The 22,467-nt window shown below is 61.1% G+C and overlaps 2 protein-coding genes across 12 annotated transcripts in view; one reads left to right on the top strand and one right to left on the bottom strand.

The window, feature by feature from the left end:
• The window catches only part of Kif25 (kinesin family member 25), a 39,715-nt gene extending 32,437 nt beyond the window's left edge, over positions 1-7,278 (top strand). For 6 of the 7 annotated variants that reach the window (XM_047559469.1, XM_047559471.1, XM_047559467.1 and 3 more), the window contains 4 exons: positions 1,993-2,144; positions 3,306-3,476; positions 3,843-3,998; positions 4,426-4,676. In XM_047559469.1, the coding sequence (XP_047415425.1) occupies positions 1,993-2,144; positions 3,306-3,476; positions 3,843-3,998; positions 4,426-4,604 (658 nt within the window). In that variant the 3' untranslated portion in view covers positions 4,605-4,676. Of the gene's footprint in view, positions 1-1,992; positions 2,145-3,305; positions 3,477-3,842; positions 3,999-4,425; positions 4,830-5,787 lie in introns of those variants that run through there. The other variant, XR_007109589.1, reaches the window with a different exon arrangement.
• On the bottom strand, positions 4,412-19,482 carry LOC124989588 (collagen alpha-1(III) chain-like). Of its 5 annotated transcripts, XM_047559476.1 has the most exons (10): positions 19,310-19,482; positions 14,044-14,095; positions 13,429-13,633; positions 12,522-12,830; positions 10,948-11,025; positions 10,686-10,835; positions 10,290-10,504; positions 9,964-10,161; positions 4,751-6,580; positions 4,412-4,633 (listed from the first exon to the last, which is right to left on the bottom strand). In XM_047559476.1, the coding sequence occupies exons 3-9, from the start codon at positions 13,582-13,584 to the stop codon at positions 6,208-6,210; spliced, it is 1,479 nt and encodes a 492-aa protein (XP_047415432.1). In that variant the 5' UTR covers positions 13,585-13,633; positions 14,044-14,095; positions 19,310-19,482; the 3' UTR covers positions 4,412-4,633; positions 4,751-6,207. The 5 variants fall into 5 exon arrangements, with proteins under 5 accessions (XP_047415432.1, XP_047415430.1, XP_047415431.1 ...); XM_047559474.1 differs by lacking the exons at positions 10,686-10,835; positions 12,522-12,830; positions 13,429-13,633; positions 14,044-14,095; positions 19,310-19,482 and having other exon boundaries at positions 9,964-10,504; positions 10,948-12,110; XM_047559478.1 differs by lacking the exons at positions 4,412-4,633; positions 4,751-6,580; positions 10,686-10,835; ... (2 more) ...; positions 14,044-14,095; positions 19,310-19,482 and adding an exon at positions 8,806-9,407 and having other exon boundaries at positions 10,948-12,110.
• Positions 19,483-22,467: the final 2,985 nt, after the last annotated feature.

The following is a 22,467-nucleotide window of genomic DNA, read 5'->3' as shown; positions in this document are numbered from 1 at the left end:
CCTCCCTCCTTCCCTCCATCCCTCCCTCCCTCCTTCCCTCCATCCTTCCTTCCATCCATCCCTCCTTCCTTCCCTCCCCCCTTCCTTCCATCCATCCCTCCCTCCTTCCCTCCCTCCCTCCTTTCTTCCTTCCTTCCCTCTCTCCCTCCCTCCTTCCTTCCTTACCTCTCTCCCTTCCTCCCTCCCTCCTTCCCTCCCTCCCTCCCTCCTTCCTTCCTTCCTTCCCTCCTTCCCTCCCATGGTGCTGTGGATCAAGCAAGCCCAGGGCCTATGTGGGCCATGCAAGCGCTCCACCACTGAGGTATACTCCCAGCCCAAGAAATGACCCTTTTTACTGGTAAGGGTGCAGAGGTGACAGACATGTTAATTAGCTAGAATGCTGTGAACATTTCGCAATGTGTAAATCTGTCAAAGCATCAAGGTCAAGGTGCACACCTCGAATGAACACAGATTTTTGTAAGTCGGCGTATGTTAATAATGCTATTAAAATAAGAAAGGCCTGGTTCGCAGCTCGGTGGAAGGCCAGCCTGTGCGTGCAGGGCCCAGTTTTCAATCCCTAGTACAAAAGAAAAGAAATGGAAAAAAGATGTTTTAAAAATTAAAATATAAATAAATGTCTTTTTAAAGACATCTTCATCAGAGTCCATGAGACAAGTGTCATCCTGTCACCTAGTGGGGTCCGACAAGGTTCCCCAGGAGAGACCTCCACTCGGCCTTTGTTGGCTCTGACATATGTTGCAGAAAAAAGAATTTGGGGACTTGTCAGAAAGAGGCATAGCAGAGATCCACTTAGGAAGGCAAGGGGCACTCCCGAGGGACAGAGCATGTGGCCGTCCAGGAACGAGGTGGCCTGGGTCTCTTCTATTACAGGAAACTGTCCTTAGTGAACACGGGAGTCTTCTGATCAGGACACAGGGTGGGTCCGGGGTCTGGTCGTCTCAGGGTCTCTAGGCTGACGTGGTCGAGTTGGTAGATGACGTTGACAGTGTGCCCACCTCATAAGTCTCGAGTAACGTTTTTTTTCCTCGACTTTATTTAGTCTAAAGAAAATACATTGTGTAGGCCAGCAGCCTGTGTGGACGCTGGGTAGCTGGGCTCCGGGCACTCTGAGGCCCACGGGCTTTTCAGGAACCAGGCTGGAGGAGAGCGGGCCTGGGAGAACAGAGCTGGTCCAGCGTCCTAGGGCAAAGTCACGGCCCTGTTCCCTCTGTAACCCCTTCCCACCTGGGCTTGTTTCTTGCATCCTGTCGCAGCCTCACCTTATGGAGGAGGAAAGGTGTGGAGAGGCGAATCAGTGCCCGCCGCTCAGGTGAGGACGGGGTACCCCTCACACTTGAGAGTCAGCCTTTTATGGAGCACAGTTCGTGAGGATCCTCATGTTACCTGAGTACTCTCCTCCAGGTTACTCTGGTGAAAGCCGCGTGCAGGGGGCCAGTTTCCCACGGCAGGACGTGCCACCAGGGAGGAGATGGGAGGAATTCTCCTGGAGGCCGTGGCAGGACTGCCCAGCTCGGGACTCAGCCTCAGCAAGGGTAGGCTGTGCCGGCCACTGGTCATGTTTCAAGAAGCCTGAAGACCGGGGCATTTAATCACCATGTGTTGCGGAAAGTAATCCAGACTTGCGGCTCTTGAGGATGAACTGTGACCCAAGTGCCACCCGCCCCTGGTGACGCCCTGAGCAGCACCCTCTCATCCACTGACATAGGCTTTTATCTCGTGAATTTAATCCGAGAGAACATTTTAAAACTTGGGTGCGTGAGGGGGAGATGGTGAGGGAACAGAGCATGCTGGAAGGTCGGCAGCTCTGACCGTGAGGCCTCTGGCTGTTTTTAATTGCTGTGTTCTCTTCTGCCTGAGATCAGCTTCCCTCTCTGGAACTGGCAGCCCAGTGTCTGGGAGCGGCGCCCCTCCGTGGTGGAGCCTGGGTCGACCTGGGACGGGGCGGTGTTGGCTCCCTGCGCTCTGGTGCCCTCTGACACTCCTCCCCTCCAGGGCCGTCGCCAGTGCCGTGGAGCTGGTAGCCCTTGTCCACGGAGGTCTGCGGCTCAGGGCCCGGCACCCCACCTTGGTGCATGCAGCTTCCTCCAGATCTCACCTGGTGGTGACGGTGACTCTGACCGGGAAAGCCCCCTCAGACAGCACCGGTGAGTTGCCGTTGGTGCCGGGTCAGTTCAAGTAATGGAAATCCACCAAGGGAAGCTCCCAGCATGACCACAGGATCCGGAGCAGGAATCGCAGCCACACTGGCCGACGATCTAGAATCTGGGACCTGAACAGGAGGCCCCAGGACCCCAGCCTGGGAACGGGGAGGTGGGCAGTAGGAAGCACTCTGCCAGAGGACACAGGGACAGAGCCCGCGGCACTGGGGGCACGGGCACATCCTGCAGGGCGTGGGTGCAGGTTCGGTGGGTGGGCTGCCAGCAGCTGGGGAGAGTGAGCGACTCCAGCGTGTAAGAGAAGCTGCCTGCGTGCCTCAAGGTGCCCAGGGTCCCGGGCTGCGAGAGGCACCTGGACTGCAGGGCGCCACGGTTCGGGGCACTGGCGGTCCTGAGTCGGTGTCCCTGCAAGTCCACGGCCAAGTGGGCCTGTGGAGTCCAGCTTCGGCCCACCCCACACCGCGGCAACACGGGCCCTGCTTCCCGCTGGGGCTGCTTTCCCTCTTGCCCTGGGCGCCCATGCGATGGCATCCACGCCGTGGTCCCCAGGCAAGGGAGTGGCCGGGGTGGGTGGGCAGCACACTCACTCCTCCAGCTGCTCCGCCCTCCAGGAGAGCCCGCAGGCCTCGCTCGGGTGGGGCCCAGCCGCACCTGCGCGCAACGTGTAAGGAGCTCTGCTCGTCCTGCCCAGCTGCCCGAGACAGGCGCACAGGTGCTTCCGGGCAGGGTTCTGGGACCTCCTAGAGAAAGGTCTGCTCTCTGATTTGTGCCGTGAGCTTGTGTCCTGGAGGGTCTCGTGAAGCCGTCTGGGAATTCCGCCAGCGAACGGCACCTCAGCAGGGCTCCTGTGGCGCTTGCGGCCTTATCTCCAGGGACACTGGGTTTGCTCTGGGGCTTCAGGAACATCGTCACCAAGACTTCTGGGAAGCATCGCTTAGTTCTCCCGGGATGGACTGTGCTGCTGGATTTCCACGTGAAGCCGGCTCCCTGCTCCTGTTTCTTGTCCCACTCCCCTACGGAAGCCACAGAGGGAACTTCCTTTTAAGAGGGAGAGTGAGGCGGAACTGGCTTCTCGCTGATGGGTGAGGCCTGGGTGGAGTTGCGGCCTCTAGCACTGACTCCTTTCCGTCTGTCCTCCCTTCCCGCCAGGCCAGAGGCCCCGTTCGGCCCTCCGGCAGGGGCATGCTGGGGCAGGTCAGGGGCGCAGCGCCTCTCCCCGGGCTTCGCCTCCCCAGCCCCTTCCTGTGGACCACACAGGCCCAGAGAGGCAAGCACGGGCCAAGCTGCAGCTGGTGGACCTGGCTGGCAGCGAGTGCGCAGGTGAGAGGAGGCTGGAGGGTTTCTGTGTGGGTAGGGTGTCGGCAGCAGCTTGCCTGGGGATGCCGATGGCCGGAGTGTGACTGGCCACCGGGAAGCTCTGAGCCGGCACCTCCACTCAGGTGACCCGAAGCCCTGTCACATTCGGTGGTCTCACCAGGGCAGTCGGGGTCATGTCCCTCCCCTGGTGCTCTGAGACCAGAGGAACTCGGCTCCCAGGAGCAGCTCTGGCCCTTAGAGGAGCCACACTGCCTTGGTGGCTGAGTCCCCTGGAAGGACGCCCAGCCACGTGCTTCCCCACCCACGGCCGCTGCTCCTGCTGGTCACTTGCTGAAGCACAGGGAGGCTGGGGGCTTCTGTGCTTCGCAGGTGCATCTGGGGTGACGGGCCTGGCGCTAAGGGAGACCTCATTCATCAACCGGAGCCTGGCAGCCCTGGCAGACGTCCTGGGGGCCTTGTCGGAGCGCCGTGGCCACGTGCCCTATCGGAACAGCAAGCTCACCCACCTGCTCCAGGACACCATCGGTTCGTCCCCCTGCGACGACCCAGAGCAGAGGAAGCAGGAGCCCTGCCTTGGGGAGCTGTCCCCAGCCCGGCTTGTCCTTGGGGCCCAGCCAAGTCTGCTGGGCCCCTGTGACATCCCCTCTCCAGTGTCCCCGGTACCTGTGCTCTCCATAGTCTGGGGCCATTGGCTGGTGTTCTCCCTAGCCGTCCAGCCAGCTCAGGGCTCTTGAGGGCAGCCCACACCCCTCCCTCCACCACACTGGACTCAGCAGCAGCCAGGGCCACCTGCTCCTTGGGTCCCCGAGCTGTGGGTGCTACAGCTCCACTGAGTGGGGTGGGGGCACCGCTCTGCTCTCTGTAGGCAGCTCAACCCTGGTCAGTGCTTTGGGACCTACAGATGCCCTTTCATGGACTCCCACTCAGCTCACGTCTTGTCATTTTATTTAAGGGGGTGATGCAAAGCTCCTGGTGATTCTCTGTGTGTCCCCCGGGCAGAAGCACGTAGCAGAGACACTGCAGGGCCTGGGGTTTGGGACCCGAGCTCGGCAGGCTGAGCGAGGACAGGCTGGGAGGAGGCCCTCCTGCCCCGGGAAGAGGAGGTCGGGCGCCGGCTCGGCATCTCAATGAGCCTCTTCTTCGAAGTGTGCCGTTTGTCACTGTTTGTTGTGCATGTACCCAGGGAATAAAAGTGTTTGGATTCCATGAGCCTGTTGTACCCCAGGGACCTGGGGCTGGATGGACAGGAGATCCCCACACAGCTCAGGCCAGCTCACCCAGTCCAGGAGGCTGAGGGAGGAGGAAGGCTCCTCCAGGGAGCCTCCTGCTGGAACCAGTGGGGCAGCAGGTGTGCAGGTGGGTGAAGAGCTGCACCGTCCGCATGGCAGGCACTGGCCCCCATGAGGCCACCGTCCTAGGAGCTCCACACACAGGCTCCGGAGCCAGACGGATGGGGCTCTGCCTCCTCACAGCTCAGTGTCCCGGGCAGCCAAAGCCCCATTTCCTTTCTGTGAGCTGGGGTGAGGATGGGTGAGCAGTACAGGCCAGGGAGGCCTCACGGAGCGTGCCGCACCCCAGAGGTGGTGTATGTCACGCCCCTGGCCGAGTGAGGACCCAGGCCGGGCATAGCAGCAGGCGGTGACGAGACCTCTGGATCTTGGTGGCTGGTGTGCACCCTGGGCACCTGGGAAAGAAACGCCCGGTCTCATGTCTCCCAGCCCCTGAACTCACGTACCCCCACACGTGGGAGACCACGCAGCATCTGGGGACTTGATGCCAGGGCACTATGGGGGCCTGCGGGGGGCGAGGGGACCTGCTGCTGCTGGTGTCCGTGAGTGTGGGAGCCACGTCACAGGCCTCGCTCGCGACCTGAGAGCTGCGGTCCTTGTTTGTGACCCCTGTGCTGAGCCCCAGTGCACCAGGCTGGCAGAGAAGCCTGCGCCCACGCCTGCGGGGACTGCGTCCTCCCCACCCCTCAGGCTGGGGTTCTGTGGGACAGGAGGGGCTGTGGAGAGCAGAGGAGAGCTGGGGCAGGAGGGTGGGCCACCTCTGCTGGTCATCTGGCAAAGACCCTGCCCCGGAGGCACTCCTGCCTGGGGAGGCTGTGAACAGGAACTCTGTGCGCCACAGGAGAGGCTGCGAGGAGGTTGTCTGGTGGTCTCCCAGGACCCTCAAATGCCCACCATGGAGGAACCAGGGTCTGGTGGTTGTGCCCAGAGGGTGCTGCAGCATGGGCTGGCCTTCACTTGGCCGTGAGCGTGGAGATGGGGGGTGTGACCGCCAAGCACAGCCCCCGTCCTTCCCTTGCCTGCAGGCTTGGACAGGCCTGACCGCAGGCCTGGTGCAAGGTCGAGGTGGAATCCAGGTCGGTGCAGACCCTGTTCAACACTGGATGTGGAGTGTGGAGGTTCTCAACAGGGGCTCAGGACTCTGGAGAGGTGCCTGTAGGTCCAGAGAGCCACCAGCAGCGACGGGCAGCACGTGGAGCTGTCCCCAGCTCGCCCCGACTCCCAGCAGCACCCAGCTCCAAAGGATCCCTGAGCGTCTCCGGAGGCAAGGAGCCCAGCTCTGGGTGGCAGTGGAGTGCACCCCTCCAGAAGACGGCCTGCGCTGGTGACCAGCATCGAGTGGCCAGAGGCTGCAACCTTGGGCTCTGACCTTGTGTGGGCAGGCAGGGTCCCACGCGACCCCCAGGAGCTCCCGTGTGGAGGGCTGGAGCAGCACCCCGCTCTCTTCAAACCTGGAAGAGGTCTGAGGTCCCTGGTTTTAAAGGTGTTTCACACTGATTTGTTGGAAGGAAATCATTCAGCAGAAGTCTAGGAAGCTCTTCGAGGCTGTGTTGGGAGACCAGACCCTTAGGAAGCTCTTCGAGGCTGCGTTGGGAGACCAGACCCTCTAGGAAGGCAGAGGCTTCTTGGCCACCAGAGTGACAGGCTGTGGGTGTCGGGGCGTAGAGGGGCCCAGTGCCTCTGGTCTGGGGAGGCTCCCCGAGGACCTGGCTCTGAGCAGAGCCCCGGAGGCAGGCAGCAACCGCGGCGAGGACGCGGGACTGAGTGTGGGTGCTGAGCTGTGCCCTCAAGGTCCCCCATTCCGTCTCACGCCCACACCTGTGAAGGACAATTCCCCACTGTCAGAGTGTGTGGGGCTGCTGACCTGAGGGCCAGAGGGTCACGGCGAGCAGGGGGAGGGCCTGGACCAGAACCGGCTTGGCCAGGGCCCTGAGCCTGGACGTGCAGCCCCAGTGTGGTGTGTGGAAGGAGCCATGCAGAGGCTGCACGCAGGTGCTCCTCCACAGGCCAGCGCCGTGGGTCATCGCTCAGGAAAGCCACGTACAAGGAGAGGCAGCAGCATGTGGCCACCGACCTCCAGGGCCCTGGCTCCAGGCCAGGGGCATTGCTTCATGGACCTGTCACCACCACGGGGACTGGTCTGGTCTTCCTGTGGGCTTGACCCTCCATTCACAGGCCGAGTGCTCTCCCTCTGGGCAGAGGACCCTGGCCTCCCACCCATGTCAAGGGGTGTGGAGGGTCAGGCAGAGGAGGACCCCAGAGAAGCCACCAGTCTGAGGCCTTCCATCCTCCAGCTGGAGGACTGTGAGCGGAGAGGGGGGCACCGGACACACGTCCCTGGGAGTCAGCTCTGCGACCAGAGGCTCCGACATGCGCAGCCCCAGCTGGAGCCTGACTCGGAGGCCTGAGACCATCAGACGGTCACGGGGAGCTCCCTCCCAGGAGGGGAGAATTAAGGCTGAGCATTCTGAAGTAGGTAAGCACAGGAAGATTTTAGAATCCTCAAATCACAACTTCTGAAAGGCTGGAAAGCAACACAAACGAAATAGCACTCTTAGGAACTGGTCGCCTGAGTAACAAGCAATGAACCAATCTGTGGCGCTTTCAGACGGGTCCTGTGGACTGCGCCGCGAACCAGCTGGCTGGCTTGGCAGGCCAGAGTGCTCCCAGCAGTGAGTCCCAGGTGTGTCCCCTGTGTCTGGTGACAGGTGACGCGATGAGGACCCAGGGTGAGAAAGGAGCTGTGGAACGGGGAGGTGTTCTCTGCCCCTCCTGCTCTGGCTCTGGAGGATGTGTCCACCTCCTGATGTGGCCTCTGCCCTGTGCCATCCAGAAGTCTGCCACCCCCGCATCCTGGCCTGAGCCCCGGTTGCCTCCCGCCAGGCCTGAGTTAGACGTGGCCCCAAGGCTGCACCAGCCCCCTGCAGGCCTCGGGTCCAGCAGGTCACCCGTGGTGAGGAGGGTGATGGTGCTGGTGGAGAGGGACGGGGTCAGCAGCGTGCTCATGCAGCTGCAGCTCCACACTCAGTTGCCTTGGTGCTGGTGTGCCGGCTGCTGCCTGACCCTGCTGCTGACCCCTCCCGAGGGGCTGGCGTTCTCCACCCTCTCAGAAGGCATAGCGGACGGGGCTCAGACCGCTGCGTTCCCCAGGAGGAGGCATTTATAAGGCAAGGGTGCCGTGGGCAGTCAGAAGGGGTCCGGCTTCACTCGGGTGGGCAGGAGGTGAGCCCCTGCCTCAGGCTGTCCTGCTGACTCAGAGGCAGCCTGGCCTCTAGTGTCCCTCACTCACCCCGCAGACCAGAGTGCAGCCACGTCGGTGCTGCCTGGTGGTTGGGAGCACTTGGCCTGGTTCCCCGCAGGTCTCAGGCCCAGAGGAAGGACAGAAATAGAAGGCCGTGGGCCCCCCGTGGTTCCGGGTCAGCCAGTGGCCCTCTGCCTCCCATCTGGGAGAATAGAGTGCAGGTCCTGGCCTCCCTGACCCGGCCGCAGCTGCCCACAGGCAGCACACCCACACAGCTGTGCTTGGAAGCCGCAACCCTCAGGGCAGGGCCAGGGTGACTGGCAGGGGGCACCTGGACACAAGGCGGTGACCTGCTCTGGGAGGGCCAGCTGACTGCAGCTGGGACTCCTGGCCCATCGCCCGACACAAGGAGAAGTACAGAACAGCAGGGTGTCCTCCCCGGGCTACTCAGGGAGGACTCGCTGGGTGAGGCCCTGGTCCCGGCCGCTGTCCTCTCAGCAGGCACTGGGCACAGACCCTCAGCCACGGCCTCCCAGCACCGGTGCCCGCTCTCCCTCAGGAGGCCCTGGCTCCACGGGAGCCCTGGTGGTCCCAGCGACACCGACGATGCCTGGCAGGCCCTGCCACGTGTCCACACTCGACCTCAGCAGCCGCCAGGGAAGAAATGAAGATGCAGGGGCAACTGCCCTCCTCGTCAGCGAGGGGACCCCGGCTCCAGGGGCCGTGCTGGAGGCCCTGCTGGAGGAGCAGGGCACCTTGGGTGGCCCCCCAGCCATGCAGCTCCCCCTCTGCTCGAGCCCCTTCTCCGGGGACGTGGGGAGTGGGGCCCGGTGCCCGACCCCAGGCCAGTCGCGTCAGGCAGGCTGCCCGCTGGCCCCGCTCCCGAGCCTGCCTGTGGCGGGGTGAGCCGTGCCCGCGCTGCCTGCGTGTGGGCCTCCTGTGGGCAGGCGCCGGTGCCCGCCCCACGTGGGCTGGGCTCTCGCCCCAGCTTCGCTCAGGGAGCCCCTCTTCCCACGAGGAGCCTGCCTGAGGGAAGGCAGCCTGTGCCAGCTCTGGGCGCCTCTCCCACCCAGGGCGCCAGTCGCACACGGACCTGCGGCGGGTCTTTCCCTGCGTGTCACGCTGTCCTCGGACAAAGCCTGCAGCTTAATGGAAGTCCTGAGTGGGCTCACGGCAGGACTCGCCGGCCTGGCCCGGCCGCAGGAGAGGATAAAGCCCACGATCCGGTGTGGCTGTTCTTTACTGCATGTGCCAAGGGCACACGATGCAAGTCCCTTTCACAGAAAGGGTCAGGCGCAGGGCTGAGCAGCCGTGGCTCCCAGTGACCGGCGTAGGGCTTGAGACCAACAGGCACACAGGTCCACACGTCCAAGTAAACAGGGCAGCAGGTGTGTTGGCAGGGCCCTGTGTGGGGCCACCGTAATGAACCTAGCCTGCCCTGGGCTCTTCAGGCGCCTAAGACCCCAGGGTGGAGTAACTCATGGCGTCCACCTGCGTGTGGCCCCTGGAGCCTCTGGGAGGAAGGCAGGGGCCACCTGGGTGGCAGGCAGGTGAGGCAGAGGAGCAGCCCCACCCCAAACCCCTTACCCACCCCTCAAGGGCCGTAGCGCTGGCAGCAGCCTCTGGGCCAGGTATGGTCAGGTGGGCTTGGAAAGGGGCCACAGCCCGAGGCGGGAGGGAGCCTCGCCGCAGGGCAGGGGTCTGTTGCAGGGAAAGCCACCCGTTCCCTAGTGCTGCAAGGTGACAGGGTGTCTGGGTGGGGCCTGGGGTGGCAGCCGAGCCCCGAGTGCAGGAGGCTGTGTCTGGAGGCCCCAGTACTTCTGAGCAGAATCCCAGAATGCGTGGTGTGGAGGCCGTGGCCCTCTGGGCGAAGGTGGGTGCAGCTGTGGGGCTGGGTCCCATGCAGGCGTGTAAGGTCAGGGTTCCCCGCGGGGCTGGAGTCCAGTCGGACTCCTCTCACCTGTGGACGGCTGCTGCACAGCCCAGGGCCAACACCAGTGATGCCTGCTCTGCTGGACGCTGGAGGCCAGACCTTGACTCCCCGCTGGGGACAGGGAGGGAGCTCGCAGGCCACAGGCAGCCACGAGGAGGACCTGGCGTCACCCTGGCTGACGTCAGAGCTGGCTCCACACCTCCTACAGGTGGAGGCCATCGGAAGCTGGCCAGGAAGTGGGTGTGGGTAGATGGGAGGGAGTGAGGGCCAAGACCGCCTGCCGCAGGTTGGCCACAGTGCAGTGTCGGGGCCGGCTGCCCACGAGGCTCATGGGCAGCGTCCACCCCACGAACCTGGGGGTCCGGCCCTCCCTGAGCAGGCCCAGGGAGAGGCAGCGCATGGACCTCTTGCGGCAGAGGGCAGCCCTGGCCTCTTGGGGTGCCAGCAGCCCCGCCAGGGTGCAGCCGAAGGCGTAGTGGTGAGAGGCAGGTGCCCGTGGGGGCTGGTGCGTGTGGTCCAGGCTGCGGCTGTGCAGGTCCTCCCTGTGGCCAGCCTCGGCCTCCTGGACCTGCAGGGCGAAGCCGTGGCGGCCTCCTCACGCCCAGCAGGGGGCGCACCCGAGACCCCCCAGCTGCACTCCCTGCAGGTGCTGGCTGGTTCTGGCACTGGGGACGGGACCCCTGCAGGGCTCCTGCTGCCCTGGCTTGGCCTGAGCCTGCCCCACCAGCCCGGGTGCTCCGCTCCAGTACCTCGCGACCCACTCTCGTCACCGAAGGCCCCGACTCCCAGCAGCGGCGGCTTTGCTGCCACCCTTGCGCCCGCCAGGCCCCTGCCGTCACCACAGGTCCCCGGCCGGCCTGTGCTCTAGCAGTCGGGGTGGTGGGCCAAGGCCCCGGGCTCTGGGGAGGCAGAGAGCAGCGCCAGTCCCACAGCGGCCGAGTTGGATGGAGGGAAGACCGCACGCATGGTCACCCGAGGGCCACGCGGCCCCAGCCTGGGGTCGGGGCCTACCTTGTGTCGGGCCTTGGTCCTCCGGCCCCTGGTCCTGACCGGCGAGACCTGCACCAGGGTGAAGCTCTGAGTGGGAGGCTGAGGAGGAGGGCGGGCGTGAGCAGGCTGGCGGGGAAGTCCTGCCCGCACCCGGGCTGCTGCCGCCCGCCCCAGTGCTCTGCCCTGGGCCCGACTCCCAGCCGGGGGCCAAGCACCACTCCTGGCCAGCAGGTGGGAGGTGGTCTGTGACCCACACGAGGCCCCGTGTGCCAGCAAGCCCAGGGCGTCTGGCTCGGCCTGACGCGGGCTCCCTCTCCTTGCCCGCCTGGCTCCTGTCAGGGGAGGAAGCCCAGGACCTCCCCAGGAGCTGGGGTGGCAGTCCCCCCAGGCACATCCATGTTGAGGCTGGGGGAGGCCAGGTGGTGTCCTGGTGGCCGCTCTCCCCAGCGGCGCTCGCTGTCCTGTGGCTTTGACCCCTGGCCTGCTCCCAGGTCAGATAGAAGACACTTCCGTGCCAGGCGGTGCTGCGGTCACTTCCGCTGGGTCTAGACCAGAACTGGCCCAGACATCCGAGGCAAAGGCCAGCAGTGGACACTGGGTTGGCGATGGATCTGCCTGACCCTGGGTAACCCCAGATGACTCTGGCTGGCCTTGGGTGGCACCAGGTGGCCCTGGGTGTGCATGCTGGCATGTTCCCAGAGTCACAGTGACAAGCCGCCTGGCCTCTCCCAGGGCCTACACTTGGGGCGGGCCAGGCTCTTCACTATCGAGTTCTTCTCAGCCCACTTTGGCTACCACCACTGTCCCCGGGGCTGATGGACGGCATCTTCCTGCAGAGCCCCTCAGCCACCTCCCCAGAGTCTGCATGCTGAGGGTCGGCCCCCACGCCTGGCGCGTGGGACCTGCCGTGGCTGCCAGCAGAGCTGAGCCAGAGGCAGTAAGGGGGTGCAGGCCACTCTCCTTCTGGTTCCTGCTGGTCAGCTCTGGGTCCAGCTCCAGTGGGGCGCTGACGTAGGCCTCCCGGTAGCCCTTCTTCTCTGCGGGGCGTGGGGAGAGGTGGGAGCTGGTGCTGGAGGCTTGTCCCAGGCTCTTGCTCTGTCTCAGGACGCAGGCTCACCCTGAACAGCCAGAGCGGCCACCCAGGACAGGCTATCAGCCTCCCCTGAGGGCAGGTGTCCCCTGGGCTCTCTCACGACACAGGCACAGACACAAACACACCTGTGCAGCTCACCCCGCTACATGCACGCACACATGCTCAGACCCTCACCCGCCACGCTCTGCAACCGCAGCATGCACACGGACCGTCTCCTGGCGCTCCCTCTAAGGACACGGTGAGCACAGCCCCTCTCAGCTACAGACTCGGAGACCAAGACCAGGCCTTTCGGGGCACTGCGACCAGCGCTTGGCACCACTTGCATTTGTGCCTTTGCATGGGACAAACAGTGCGAGGTGCAGGAAGGGAGGCTCCAGAGCCCAGGCAGAGCTGGTGTGGCCCTCACCGTGCCCTGAACCCCACCCCATCTATAGGGTCCTGCTAGGGTCACCACCACTCGTCACCAGGAGCATCTGGGGGACAGGACTGAGAGGACACTGACCACTGTGGGAGAAGCCTCTCCGCTGAGCCCAGAGTGGGCTACCCCGTCGTGGCGAGTTCTGGGTACAGTCTGCTCCACCCCCACCCAGAGGGTGTGTGCAGCATCTGCTAGGTGTCCAGACCCCAGAGGGGACACAGACCACCTTCTGCCTCGTCCAGCAGCCTCCGCTGCCGCAGCAGGGGCTGCACACGGAGGTAGAACTGTGGTTGGAGCCGAGCAGCTGAAGCAGGTTCCGGGGACGCCAGGCAGAGCTGGGGGGGGCAGCCTCTGGGGGGGGGCAGCCCATCCCGCTGATCTCCCACTTCTTCCCTGAGTAGAAAGAAAGGGACATGGGATGTGACTGAACGCTGAAAGGTCATTCCAGCATCAGGAAAGAAGCATTTTAAACATCAGGCATCACGTCGGCCCTGACGGGGTGATGGCCAAGGTCCCTTTTAAAGATTTGACTTCCATGAGCAAACAGGTCTCTGTGGTCACTGAGACCTGGATGCTCTGTCTGAACTTAGCCACCAGAAAGCAGTCAGGACATCAGGGGCAGCTCTCCACACAGACCCTGCCTTGGGTTGGTGAAGGTGCAAATGTCTCTCCGTCCATTCTGTCCAGTGGCCCTCACTATCTCAGCCATGGGCGCTCTGGGTGACAGCTCCGGGCCAGAAGAGAGGGACAGGTACACAGGTGTGTTTCTAGGAACCAGAAGTCACATGGCATGGGAACAGCATGGGGACCTCCGCTTCATGGCTGAACGCCTAGTCCCGGCAGGCCCGGGTCAGCCCAGCCGCTAGGACGGGTGGACATAGAGCATCACGGGGGTCGGGAGCAGCAGGAAGGGAGCACCTGCCCCGAAGGAGGAGATGCCTCTGCCTAGGCTCCGTGGGGCTCCTGAGAGCTGAGAGCCCTGCATGCTCACCAGAAAGGCCAGCTTCTGACGCAGGGCCAGGGGAAGCCGTGCAGCAGCTGCGGAGTGTGGCTCACCTCCTGCAGGACAGCTGGCACTGTGTCCAGGGGGCGGCCAGGAGGGCCTCCAGGGAGGGCCAGGTGCCCCTCTCACCTGACAGATGTGCATCCCCGTGAGGGTGAGTCCCAGGAGGATGGCAGGGCGCTTGCTTCTTATCCTGAAAGGACAGGTGGGGAGGTGGAGGCCCTGGGCCTGGGTGGCAAGAGGCCAGAGGCCCCATGACTGGCCCAGCTCTGCCCCGACCCTCCCCTGGCCCTCTGCACACTAGCCATGTCCCGGCCAATTGCCTGCACGCTGCCTTGGTCTGCACCCCCCAAACACGTCTGAACCCCTGAAGCCGATGGACAAGACATCCGCCAAGCCCTCTCCCTGGATACTGGACGCTGGGTCGCCTGAGGGCCCAACCGGCAGACACGGAGGCCAGGCCCCAGGCTGCAGCACTAGACCCCGGGCAGAGCAGCCGCGGCTGAGCCCCGTCCCCAGAGGTCTGCCCGACCCTGAGCTCTGCAAACCACATCCCAGACAACCACCAGGGCGCAGGCCCCTTGCCTCGCCACACCAGCCTACCCTGAGGCCTCTGTTCCCAGGACGGGGCCCGTCACACTGTCACCTGTGGGGACTCTGTCTGTCAGGGACCAAGAAGAAGTTCTCATTCTGAGGACGTTCTGACCTTTATGATAAGCAGCAGCCCAGGGAGCATTTTGCGGTTGCCTCCCCTGCACAAACACCCTGCAGCTGACTCAGGCACCCTGCAGCTGAAGGCTGACGGATTCCCAGAGCGCGCCCCCTCCCCACTCCCGGCTGATAGTTCTGCCTATGGCCCGCCGGCGTGAACTTGCACCTTATCAGGAGCCCAAAAGAAAAACACAGCCAACCAGCCTGTGTCTCATCATGTCCCTCATTCCCTTAGCATAAATACCCTTGAGAACAATAAAAATTTGCAGCTTGATCAGAATTCCTGTCTTGCTGTCACTCCCTGTGTCTCTTGTCCCTTCATTCCTTCTCTCTTAGGTTTGCCGTCCTGCGTTGATGTCCCTCGGGTCGGGACAGTTGGCGCCCAACGTGATTGATTGGAACCTTTGCCAGAGAAGCGAACGCCGCCCTCCGGGGAAGACTTGGCCAAGCGGGATTCGGGATCGCCTCGGTAAACGCGACCGGGAGTCAGATCCAGGAGGAGAGTGAGGCCGGCGCAAGGTGAGTGACACACCATGGGACAAGCAGTTTCGTCACATGATTTGTTTCTGACGGGTCTCGAGGAGGCCCTCAAGACTTGGGGAGCGCGTGTTAAGAAAAAGGATTTAAGATTATTCTTTTCATACATAGAGGATTTGTGTCCTTGGTTTCCCCTCGAGGGGTCAATTGATGGTAAAAGGTGGCTCAGAGTAGGAGACTGCCTCAAAGATTATTATGAGACTTTTGGTCCTCAAAAGGTGCCTGTCACTGCCTTTTCTTATTGGAATTTAATTAATGAGATTCTTAAAAGTTCACCCTTTGACAGTGGTACTTTAAAACTTGTAAAAATTGGGGAGCAGGCAATGCAATCCACCTCTCGCCCCCCCTCAGCATGCCCTTCAGTTAGTATTCAAATGCCCCCTACTCAGCCTTCTCAGGACCCTGGGACCCTCCCAGACCCCGGGACCCTCCCAGACCCCACCTTACCAAAAGAGTCCCCTAAAAATCCCCCTAAGACTTATCCGGTTTTAAATCCCTATGATGAGGTGACCCCAGAGGAGGAGGCTACCCTGGAGGAGGCAGCAGCTCAACACCATTCTCCAGACCTGCCACCTCTTAAAAATCCACTTCCCTCTTATACACCCCCTGCCTTTCGTGCTCCGACCCTTCAGGGACCTACTACCCCCCCCCCCCAGATATTTTTTCCCCGCTTCCCTTGCCTAATCTAACCCCTTTACGTGAGTCTCTCCAACATAGGCGGGAACAAATCCAACTTTTAAAAGAACTAAAAGCCCTTGATGCTGAACTTCGCTCACTGGCCTTGGGCACGGAGTTAACACAAACTGGCCCCAAACCCCTTAATACTCGTAAGGTGAGCTGTGTGGTCAGCCTGTTCTTGCCTTTCCAGTTACTCGCAGTCAAGCAGATCAGCTCGCACAGACTAAGGCAGAGGGTCTAGAAGGAGGTCAGGAAAAGGAATTGGGAGGAACAAGAGGTAGAACCAGAGGGAGAACAAGAGGAGGACCAGGAATCAGGGGATGAGGAGGAGCCCACCTCTGGACAGAGTGGAGCCCTTGGTTCTTATAAAAGACTGAGCCTCCGCTTTCTTGAAAGACTTAAAAAGGCTTGTGCTCAGTATGGCCCCACTGCACCTTATACACTGGCCTTGCTGGAGAACCATAGTACACAATGGCTCACCCCTAATGATTGGAAATTTTTGGCCTGAATCACCCTCAGTGCGGGTGACTTCCTGTTGTGGAACGCAGACTTTAGGGAATACTGTCGGGAAACTGCCCAAAAAAATTCAACCAAGGCTTCCTCTAAATCCTGGACCTATGTTAAACTAGTAGGCAATGCGCCATTTGATACTAACCCTAAACAGGCGCGCTTCCCTACTGGGCTCCTAGCACAAGTTCAAACTGCTGGTTTGCATGCTTGGAGACGGCTCCCTCAAAAGGGCTCGGCCACCACCTCCCTAGCAAAAATTCATCAGGGTCCTGACGAGCCTTACAGTGACTTTGTTGCCGGGCTTAATCTAGCTGCGGAGCACTTACTTGGACCAAGTGAAAACAAGAGCTCCTTTGTAAAATATCTTGCCTTTGAAAATGCCAACCCAATATGTCAAGATGTTCTTCGGCCCCATAAAGATAAAGGGGACCTTTCTGTCTTCATTAGGCTGTGTGCTGGGGTAGGAACGGCCCATGCCATGGGTCTCACTATTGGCGCCGCCTTCACCAAGGCCCTTCACAACCTTGGCCCACGTACTTGCTTTACTTGCAAACAACCTGGCCATTTTGCGCAAGAGTGCCCAACAGGGAGACTGGGTCAAGGACCCATATCTCCTCAAACAGGGGCTAAACCACCTCCGCTCACCCTTTGCCCTAAATGTGGTAAAGGTCGCCACTGGGCCAAGGAGTGTAGATCCAAGACCAATGCCCTTGGACAGCCTATTCCCTCTCACTTCTCGGGAAACTCCTCTCGGGGCCAGCCTCTGGCCCCGACAGCCCCCAGAACAAACCCAGGGGCAATAAGGTTTGTTCCCTCTCAGACTCCCAACCCAATCCAGGCCCCCTGTCCTTCTCCACAATCACCTCCCTCCATCACACTATCCCAGGCAGCGCAGGGTTGGACCTCTGTGCCTCCACCGATACAATATTAGACTCTATGCAAGGACCCCAAATAATACCCACTGGGGTTGTAGGCCCCCCTCCACCTCATATGTGTGCTCTTATTCTTGGGAGAGCCTCTACCACCTTACAAGGTGTTCAGGTCTTCCCTGGAATCATTGATAATGATTACACTGGAGAAATTAAAATACTGGCCACAGCTATTAATGGAATAGCGGCCATCCCTGCAGGAACAAGAATTGCACAATTAATACTCCTTCCCCTCAATTCAGGAAATACTCCCGCCGCCCAAAATTTACCACGAAACATGGCCTCTTTAGGTTCCTCTGATGTGTATTGGGTCCAACCTATCTCCCACAAAAGACCCACTCTTACCTTATTTATTGAAGGAAAGAAATTCCAAGGGATCCTAGATACTGGTGCAGATGCCACAGTTATTTCTCAAAAATATTGGCCATCAGAATGGCCCCTCACCTCATCACTAACTGACCTTAAAGGAATAGGGCAATCAAGAAACCCCTTAGTTAGCTCCAGGGTGCTTAATTGGACTGACACAAAAGATAACACAGGAAATAAAGGAACTGTTACCCCCTTCGTTGTTCCTGATCTCCCTGTCAACCTTTGGGGACGAGACATTCTAAGCCAAATGAAAGTTATTCTTGCTAGTCCCGACTCTTTAGTCACTCATCAAATGCTTTGTATGGGCTTTATCCCTGGTACAGGCCTTGGGAGGCTAGGACAAGGACAGGTTGAGCCTGTACAGCCCATACAAAAAACAGACAAATTTGGACTTGGGTATGTGGATTTTTAGTGTCGGTCCCTGACCCTCCTGTACCCCATGCAGACAAAATTATTTGGGAAACTCAAACTCCTGTGTGGGTGGATCAGTGGCCCCTTACCCAAGAAAAATTAGAGGCTGCCTCCATGTTAGTACAGGAACAGTTGACAGCCGGCCATGTGGAACCCTCAACCTCACCCTGGAACACTCCTATTTTTGTTATTAAGAAGAAATCAGGCAAATGGCGCCTTTTACAGGATTTGCGCGCTATCAATAAGGTTATGCGCCCGATGGGGGCACTACAGCCAGGCATCCCTACACCGGTAGCTATTCCTAGGGACTATTATAAAATGGTCATTGACTTAAAAGATTGCTTTTTTACTATTCCTTTACATCCTGATGACAGACCCTATTTTGCTTTCAGCCTCCCCCGCATCAATTTTCAGGGCCCTATGCAGAGATTTCACTGGAAGGTCCTTCCCCAGGGTATGGCTAACAGCCCTAGTCTTTGCCAAAAATATGTTGCTCAAGCAGTAGACCCTGTGAGAGAGCGGTGGCCACAAGTTTATATATTACATTATATGGATGATTTGTTAATCGCTGCACCTAATACCTATGATCTTAACAATTGTTATTAGATCAAGAACAAGCAGCCCCAAGATGGTTACCAGAACGCCTGGTCAAACAGGTCAATGATTTACCACAACCCAGGGACGGAAACCTTCCCCCTGAGGATGAATCTTCCTCTCTTATAGATGCAGCCGACAATCTATGTGAAAAATCCCCTGAATGGCAAACCCTGTGACTGCACACCATTGCTTTTCTGGATAATGGCTGCCTGTTCACTGCTCTCCCACAGCCATGCAAGACTTGAGGACCCTGCTAAGGTCCCCTCCTTTGCTTGCTGCTTATCATATCTATAGGTCCTTTGATACTCAACAAGATCATGGCTTTTCTTAGAGCTCATATTGAGGCTATACTGGCAAAACCTATTCAGGTTCATTACCATCGACTGGAGATGATGGATCGTGATGGTGATCTTAAAAGACCATCACTCCTGTGAGCTGAACTGGACAGCCAATGATGGGTAGGATTCGTGAGAGCTCATACCAACCTAAGACAGGAAATGAGGGCTAGAGCCTCATTATCCAATGACGGGTAAGGATGTTGCTCTGTCACGGACAACCTAAGACAGGCGCAGTTCCCGAGGGATTGTCACTCCAGCGCTGTACCTGTACGGGCAAGTCACGCCCATGCCTCGCCACATAGCCTCTATCACCCCTTTAAAATATGGCTCTCAGAATATGGTCAATAATTTTATATAAGAAAGGGGGAAATGTCAGGGACCAAGAAGAAGTTCTCATTCTGAGGACGTTCTGACCTTTATGATAAGCAGCAGCCCAGGGAGCATTTTGCGGTTGCCTCCCCTGCAAACACCCTGCAGCTGACTCAGGCACCCTGCAGCTGAAGGCTGACGGATTCCCAGAGCGCGCCCCCTCCCCACTCCCGGCTGATAGTTCTGCCTATGGCCCGCCGGCGTGAACTTGCACCTTATCAGGAGCCCAAAAGAAAAACACAGCCAACCAGCCTGTGTCTCATCATACCCTCATTCCCTCAGCATAAATACCCTTGAGAACAATAAAAATTTGCAGCTTGATCAGAATTCCTGTCTTGCTGTCACTCCCTGTGTCTCTTGTCCCTTCATTCCTTCTCTCTTAGGTTTGCCGTCCTGCGTTGATGTCCCTCGGGTCGGGACATCTGTCACTCCATCCTGGGGTCCTGGTCTCACTTTCAGCTTTGGGGGACGCTGTCCAGCTCTGCTCTGGGATCCGGTGTCCCCTGCAGGGGCTCTGCCCACCCGTCCTGGGGCCCCGGCACACGGTCAGCACAGGCCCTCGTCCCCCCTGCCCTGGCCCTCAGGCCCTGGGCTCAACCTTGTACAGCCTGAAGAAGTGGACGGGCTCGGCCTCCAGCTGGCAGGCCTCCCTGATGATGACTGCCCTGGGGCACAGGCCCTGCTGCTCGCGTGCATGGCGGGCACGTGCTGGAGGAGGTAGTTGGCCCCTCCTGGCGAAGACCTGAGGACGCAGCCAGCTCAGTCCAGCCCGGCCTTCCCTCCCCTCTCTCCAACTGGGCCTCCCCTTCGGAAGTCTCCCAGCCTCCTGCAGTCGCAGAGGACCCCCAGCAGGAGCCGTCCAGCACGAGGGCCGGGCCTGTGCCCGAGGTGAGTGTGCCGAGCCTCAAGCACCCAAAGAAAGCCCCTCTCTTTCTGGGACCCCAGTGCCCACCACGGAGACCCAGGAACAAGCCGAGTCTGGGGTATTTAAGCCCAAAGCGGTGGCTCCTTGTACAGCACCCCGTGGGCACAGGTGGGGGCCCCGCGGGGCACTGGCTACAACCTGAGGGACGCGAATCTGAGGAGCGCCTTGTACGTGTCCAGCGGGAGGGGTGCCGGGAGAGGTTGGACCCCAGCCCTGGGCACAGTGACCAGTGTGCAGAGCAGACACAAAGCCCGACCCTCATGTGACAGAGCACGAGGAGACACCCACAGGGAGGGAAACCCAGGACTCTACCAGGGCAGAGCCCTGTCCCTGGGACCACAACCCAGTGCCCAGTGCTGCCACAAAGTGGGCACAGTGCCGGGGCTTGGAACACAAGTGGAATCCTCTGTGCCCGCCACCCTCTTCCAGGGCACAGAGGGACTGAGGCGTGGGTGTGGGTGGCCCCCAGGAGTCCTGAGCTACTTAGAGAGAAGGGTAAAGAGTACTGCCCGTGCAGGTGGCTGTTCTTCACAGCAGCTCAGAGAAGTAGAGCCACTTGCCCGGGTCACACAGCCGCCGAGTGTGCTCAGGAGCACTGGAGCCTGCTCCGGACTTTTCCCCTGTTTCCCGCCTGCCCTTCTTCCTGCCGCTCCCCAGCTCAGCAGCCTCCCCTCTGCATGGACCCGGAGTTTTGTTGGGAACAGTGTCAGGTGACCCTCCCCAGGAGGGTGCCATGGGGTCCTTACCCACCACGGGACATAGGCCTGCGGCTCGAAGTACCACCCAGCGTGGGGCAGCTTGTGGGGCCCAGGTCAGCCTGCCCCGCGCAGGCAGCCCGCAGGAAGTAGGCCTCCTCCCTGTGCGTGCACTGGGACCTCAGCACCCGCTCCGCTGGGGGCAGCAGGGCCCGTGCTCCAGCTGCTCAGCACAGCCCGGCCCAGGGCCCCGCAGGCTCCCGCCCACGGCCTTGCCGGGCAGACACAGAGCAGTGCCGGGGGCACCCTCCTCGGTGAGCAGAGAGCAGCTGCCCCGGAGGGAGGGGCCTGCCCAGGGAGCCACTCCAGCAGAGACCGCCATCCCCCCACAGCCTGCCGCAGCTCCAGGGGCCCAGGAGCCTCCCCTTCTCCAGAGCCCGCACGCTAGCCCGCTGCCCCCGCTGCCCTCTGGGAGCAGCAGCCCCTTATCCCGCGGAACGTGGGTTCCTGGTTGTCCTGCCGGCTCTAGGCGGCCATCTGAGGACAAGCAGCCCATCCCTACAGGCCACCCTCCCCTGTCCCAGGAACCTTCCTGCCTAGGCAGACACCAGCAGCCCGGGCAGTGGGGCGCAGGGAGACCCCGGGCAGGGGACAGCTCCCTTCACAGCAGACGCCAGCAGGGCCTCCCAGCCCCAGGGAGTCCCCACCCTGGCGTGGCAGGCCGGTGTCCGAGCAGGCCACGTCTGCACAGCACGGCCTTCGGACGCGGCCCCAGGAGCAGGGCCAGGCCCCCCACGCCCCAGCGGCACTGCCAGAACCACTCGGACCAGCCGCCCGGGACGGTCCTGGACGCCAGCAGGAGTTACCTCAGGACCCTCCTGTTCTCCAGTAGGACTGCGCCCTGAGGGAGGTGACAAGGGCGCCCGGGGCCACCAGCTGCCCTGTGGGGGAGGGTGACGGACAGGGGCGGAGGTGCGTCCCCAGCCTCAGCCCTCGCCTGGTTCTAAGAGTGGACGCGATTCAAACTTCACCTCATCTTTCTTAAGGGGAAAAGGACCCGAGCAGGGTGTGGTGTGCACACCGGCAGCCCGGCACACAGCACGTGGGGACAGCAATGCCCCTGCCACATCCCGGGACAAGGAGGAGCCGACCCAGCTCCCCGTCTCTCTGCTCCACCTCCCCTGTGTCCAAGCCCAGGTGCCTGCGGGGTCTCTTCCCTCGCTTTCCGTTACAGGCCCCAGGGTCAGAAACGCACACAAACCCCATTGTGACAACTGAAGCAGGGAGTCCAGTCCTACTGAGAAGGCCGATCTCCCAGGGGCGAGCTCCGGCCGCAAACCAGGAAGGCGCAGTGGCCCTGGGCCGAGCTCAAGGTGGAGGTCAGCGGGCTGCAGTCTCAGTCCTCCGCGGGTCCCAGGCAGGGGAGGGAGGGCCTGGCTCCACCTGGGGCCAGGGAGCCTCAGTCTTCCTTACCCTGCCCACGGCTCCCAGAGCAGGAAGCCGCGGCAGCGTCTCAGCTGCCAGGTGGAGGGACAGGGCTGGGTGGCGCTGCCTTCCCCTGGCAATGCCCGCTGCGGGTCCCTGCATGGCCACGCTCCCAGCAATTGCCACACACACCTGGACTCCTCCCGGAGGGCACTGGGCCTGCCGGCTGGAGCCCGGCCTGGGCAGTTCTGCTGCAGGCCTGAGCCTGGGCGCCCCGGCTCACTGCCAGGACCTCCGCGGCTCCTCCCTGCTACCACAGGTCCTCTTCACAGTGTGCTCCATGCACACCCATGCTGAAGGCCGCGAGTGGGTCCCTGGGGGGTGGGCAGCTCGTGGTATAGACCTTGAGCCTCAATTCAAAGGACAAAGGTCCTGAGCCACTGGCCATGTCACACTGCAGGCTCTGACTCCCCACAGGGGCGGCCAAAGGCACCAGTACGGTATCACCAGGGCTTTTTTTATTTTAATTTTTT

Source organism: Sciurus carolinensis, chromosome 7 (assembly GCF_902686445.1).
Source record: "Sciurus carolinensis chromosome 7, mSciCar1.2, whole genome shotgun sequence".
In the NCBI taxonomy this organism is placed as follows: Eukaryota; Metazoa; Chordata; class Mammalia; order Rodentia; family Sciuridae; genus Sciurus; species Sciurus carolinensis.
Note: the sequence above shows the minus strand (reverse complement) of the source record. Positions and strands in the feature narration are given on the sequence as shown.

Excerpts from the sequence above, each read along its gene's own strand:
- LOC124989588 (XM_047559475.1), bottom strand. The coding sequence starts at position 11,617 with ATGCCAGCATGCACACCCAGGGCCACCTGGTGCCACCCAAGGCCAGCC. Across the intron at positions 10,505-10,947 it reads GGACCAAGGCCCGACACAAG|GTCCAGGAGGCCGAGGCTGG; the intron begins GTAGGCCCCGAC and ends TTCGCCCTGCAG. Across the intron at positions 6,581-9,963 it reads TGTGCAGCAGCCGTCCACAG|GTGTGGGCGTGAGACGGAAT; the intron begins GTGAGAGGAGTC and ends TGTCCTTCACAG.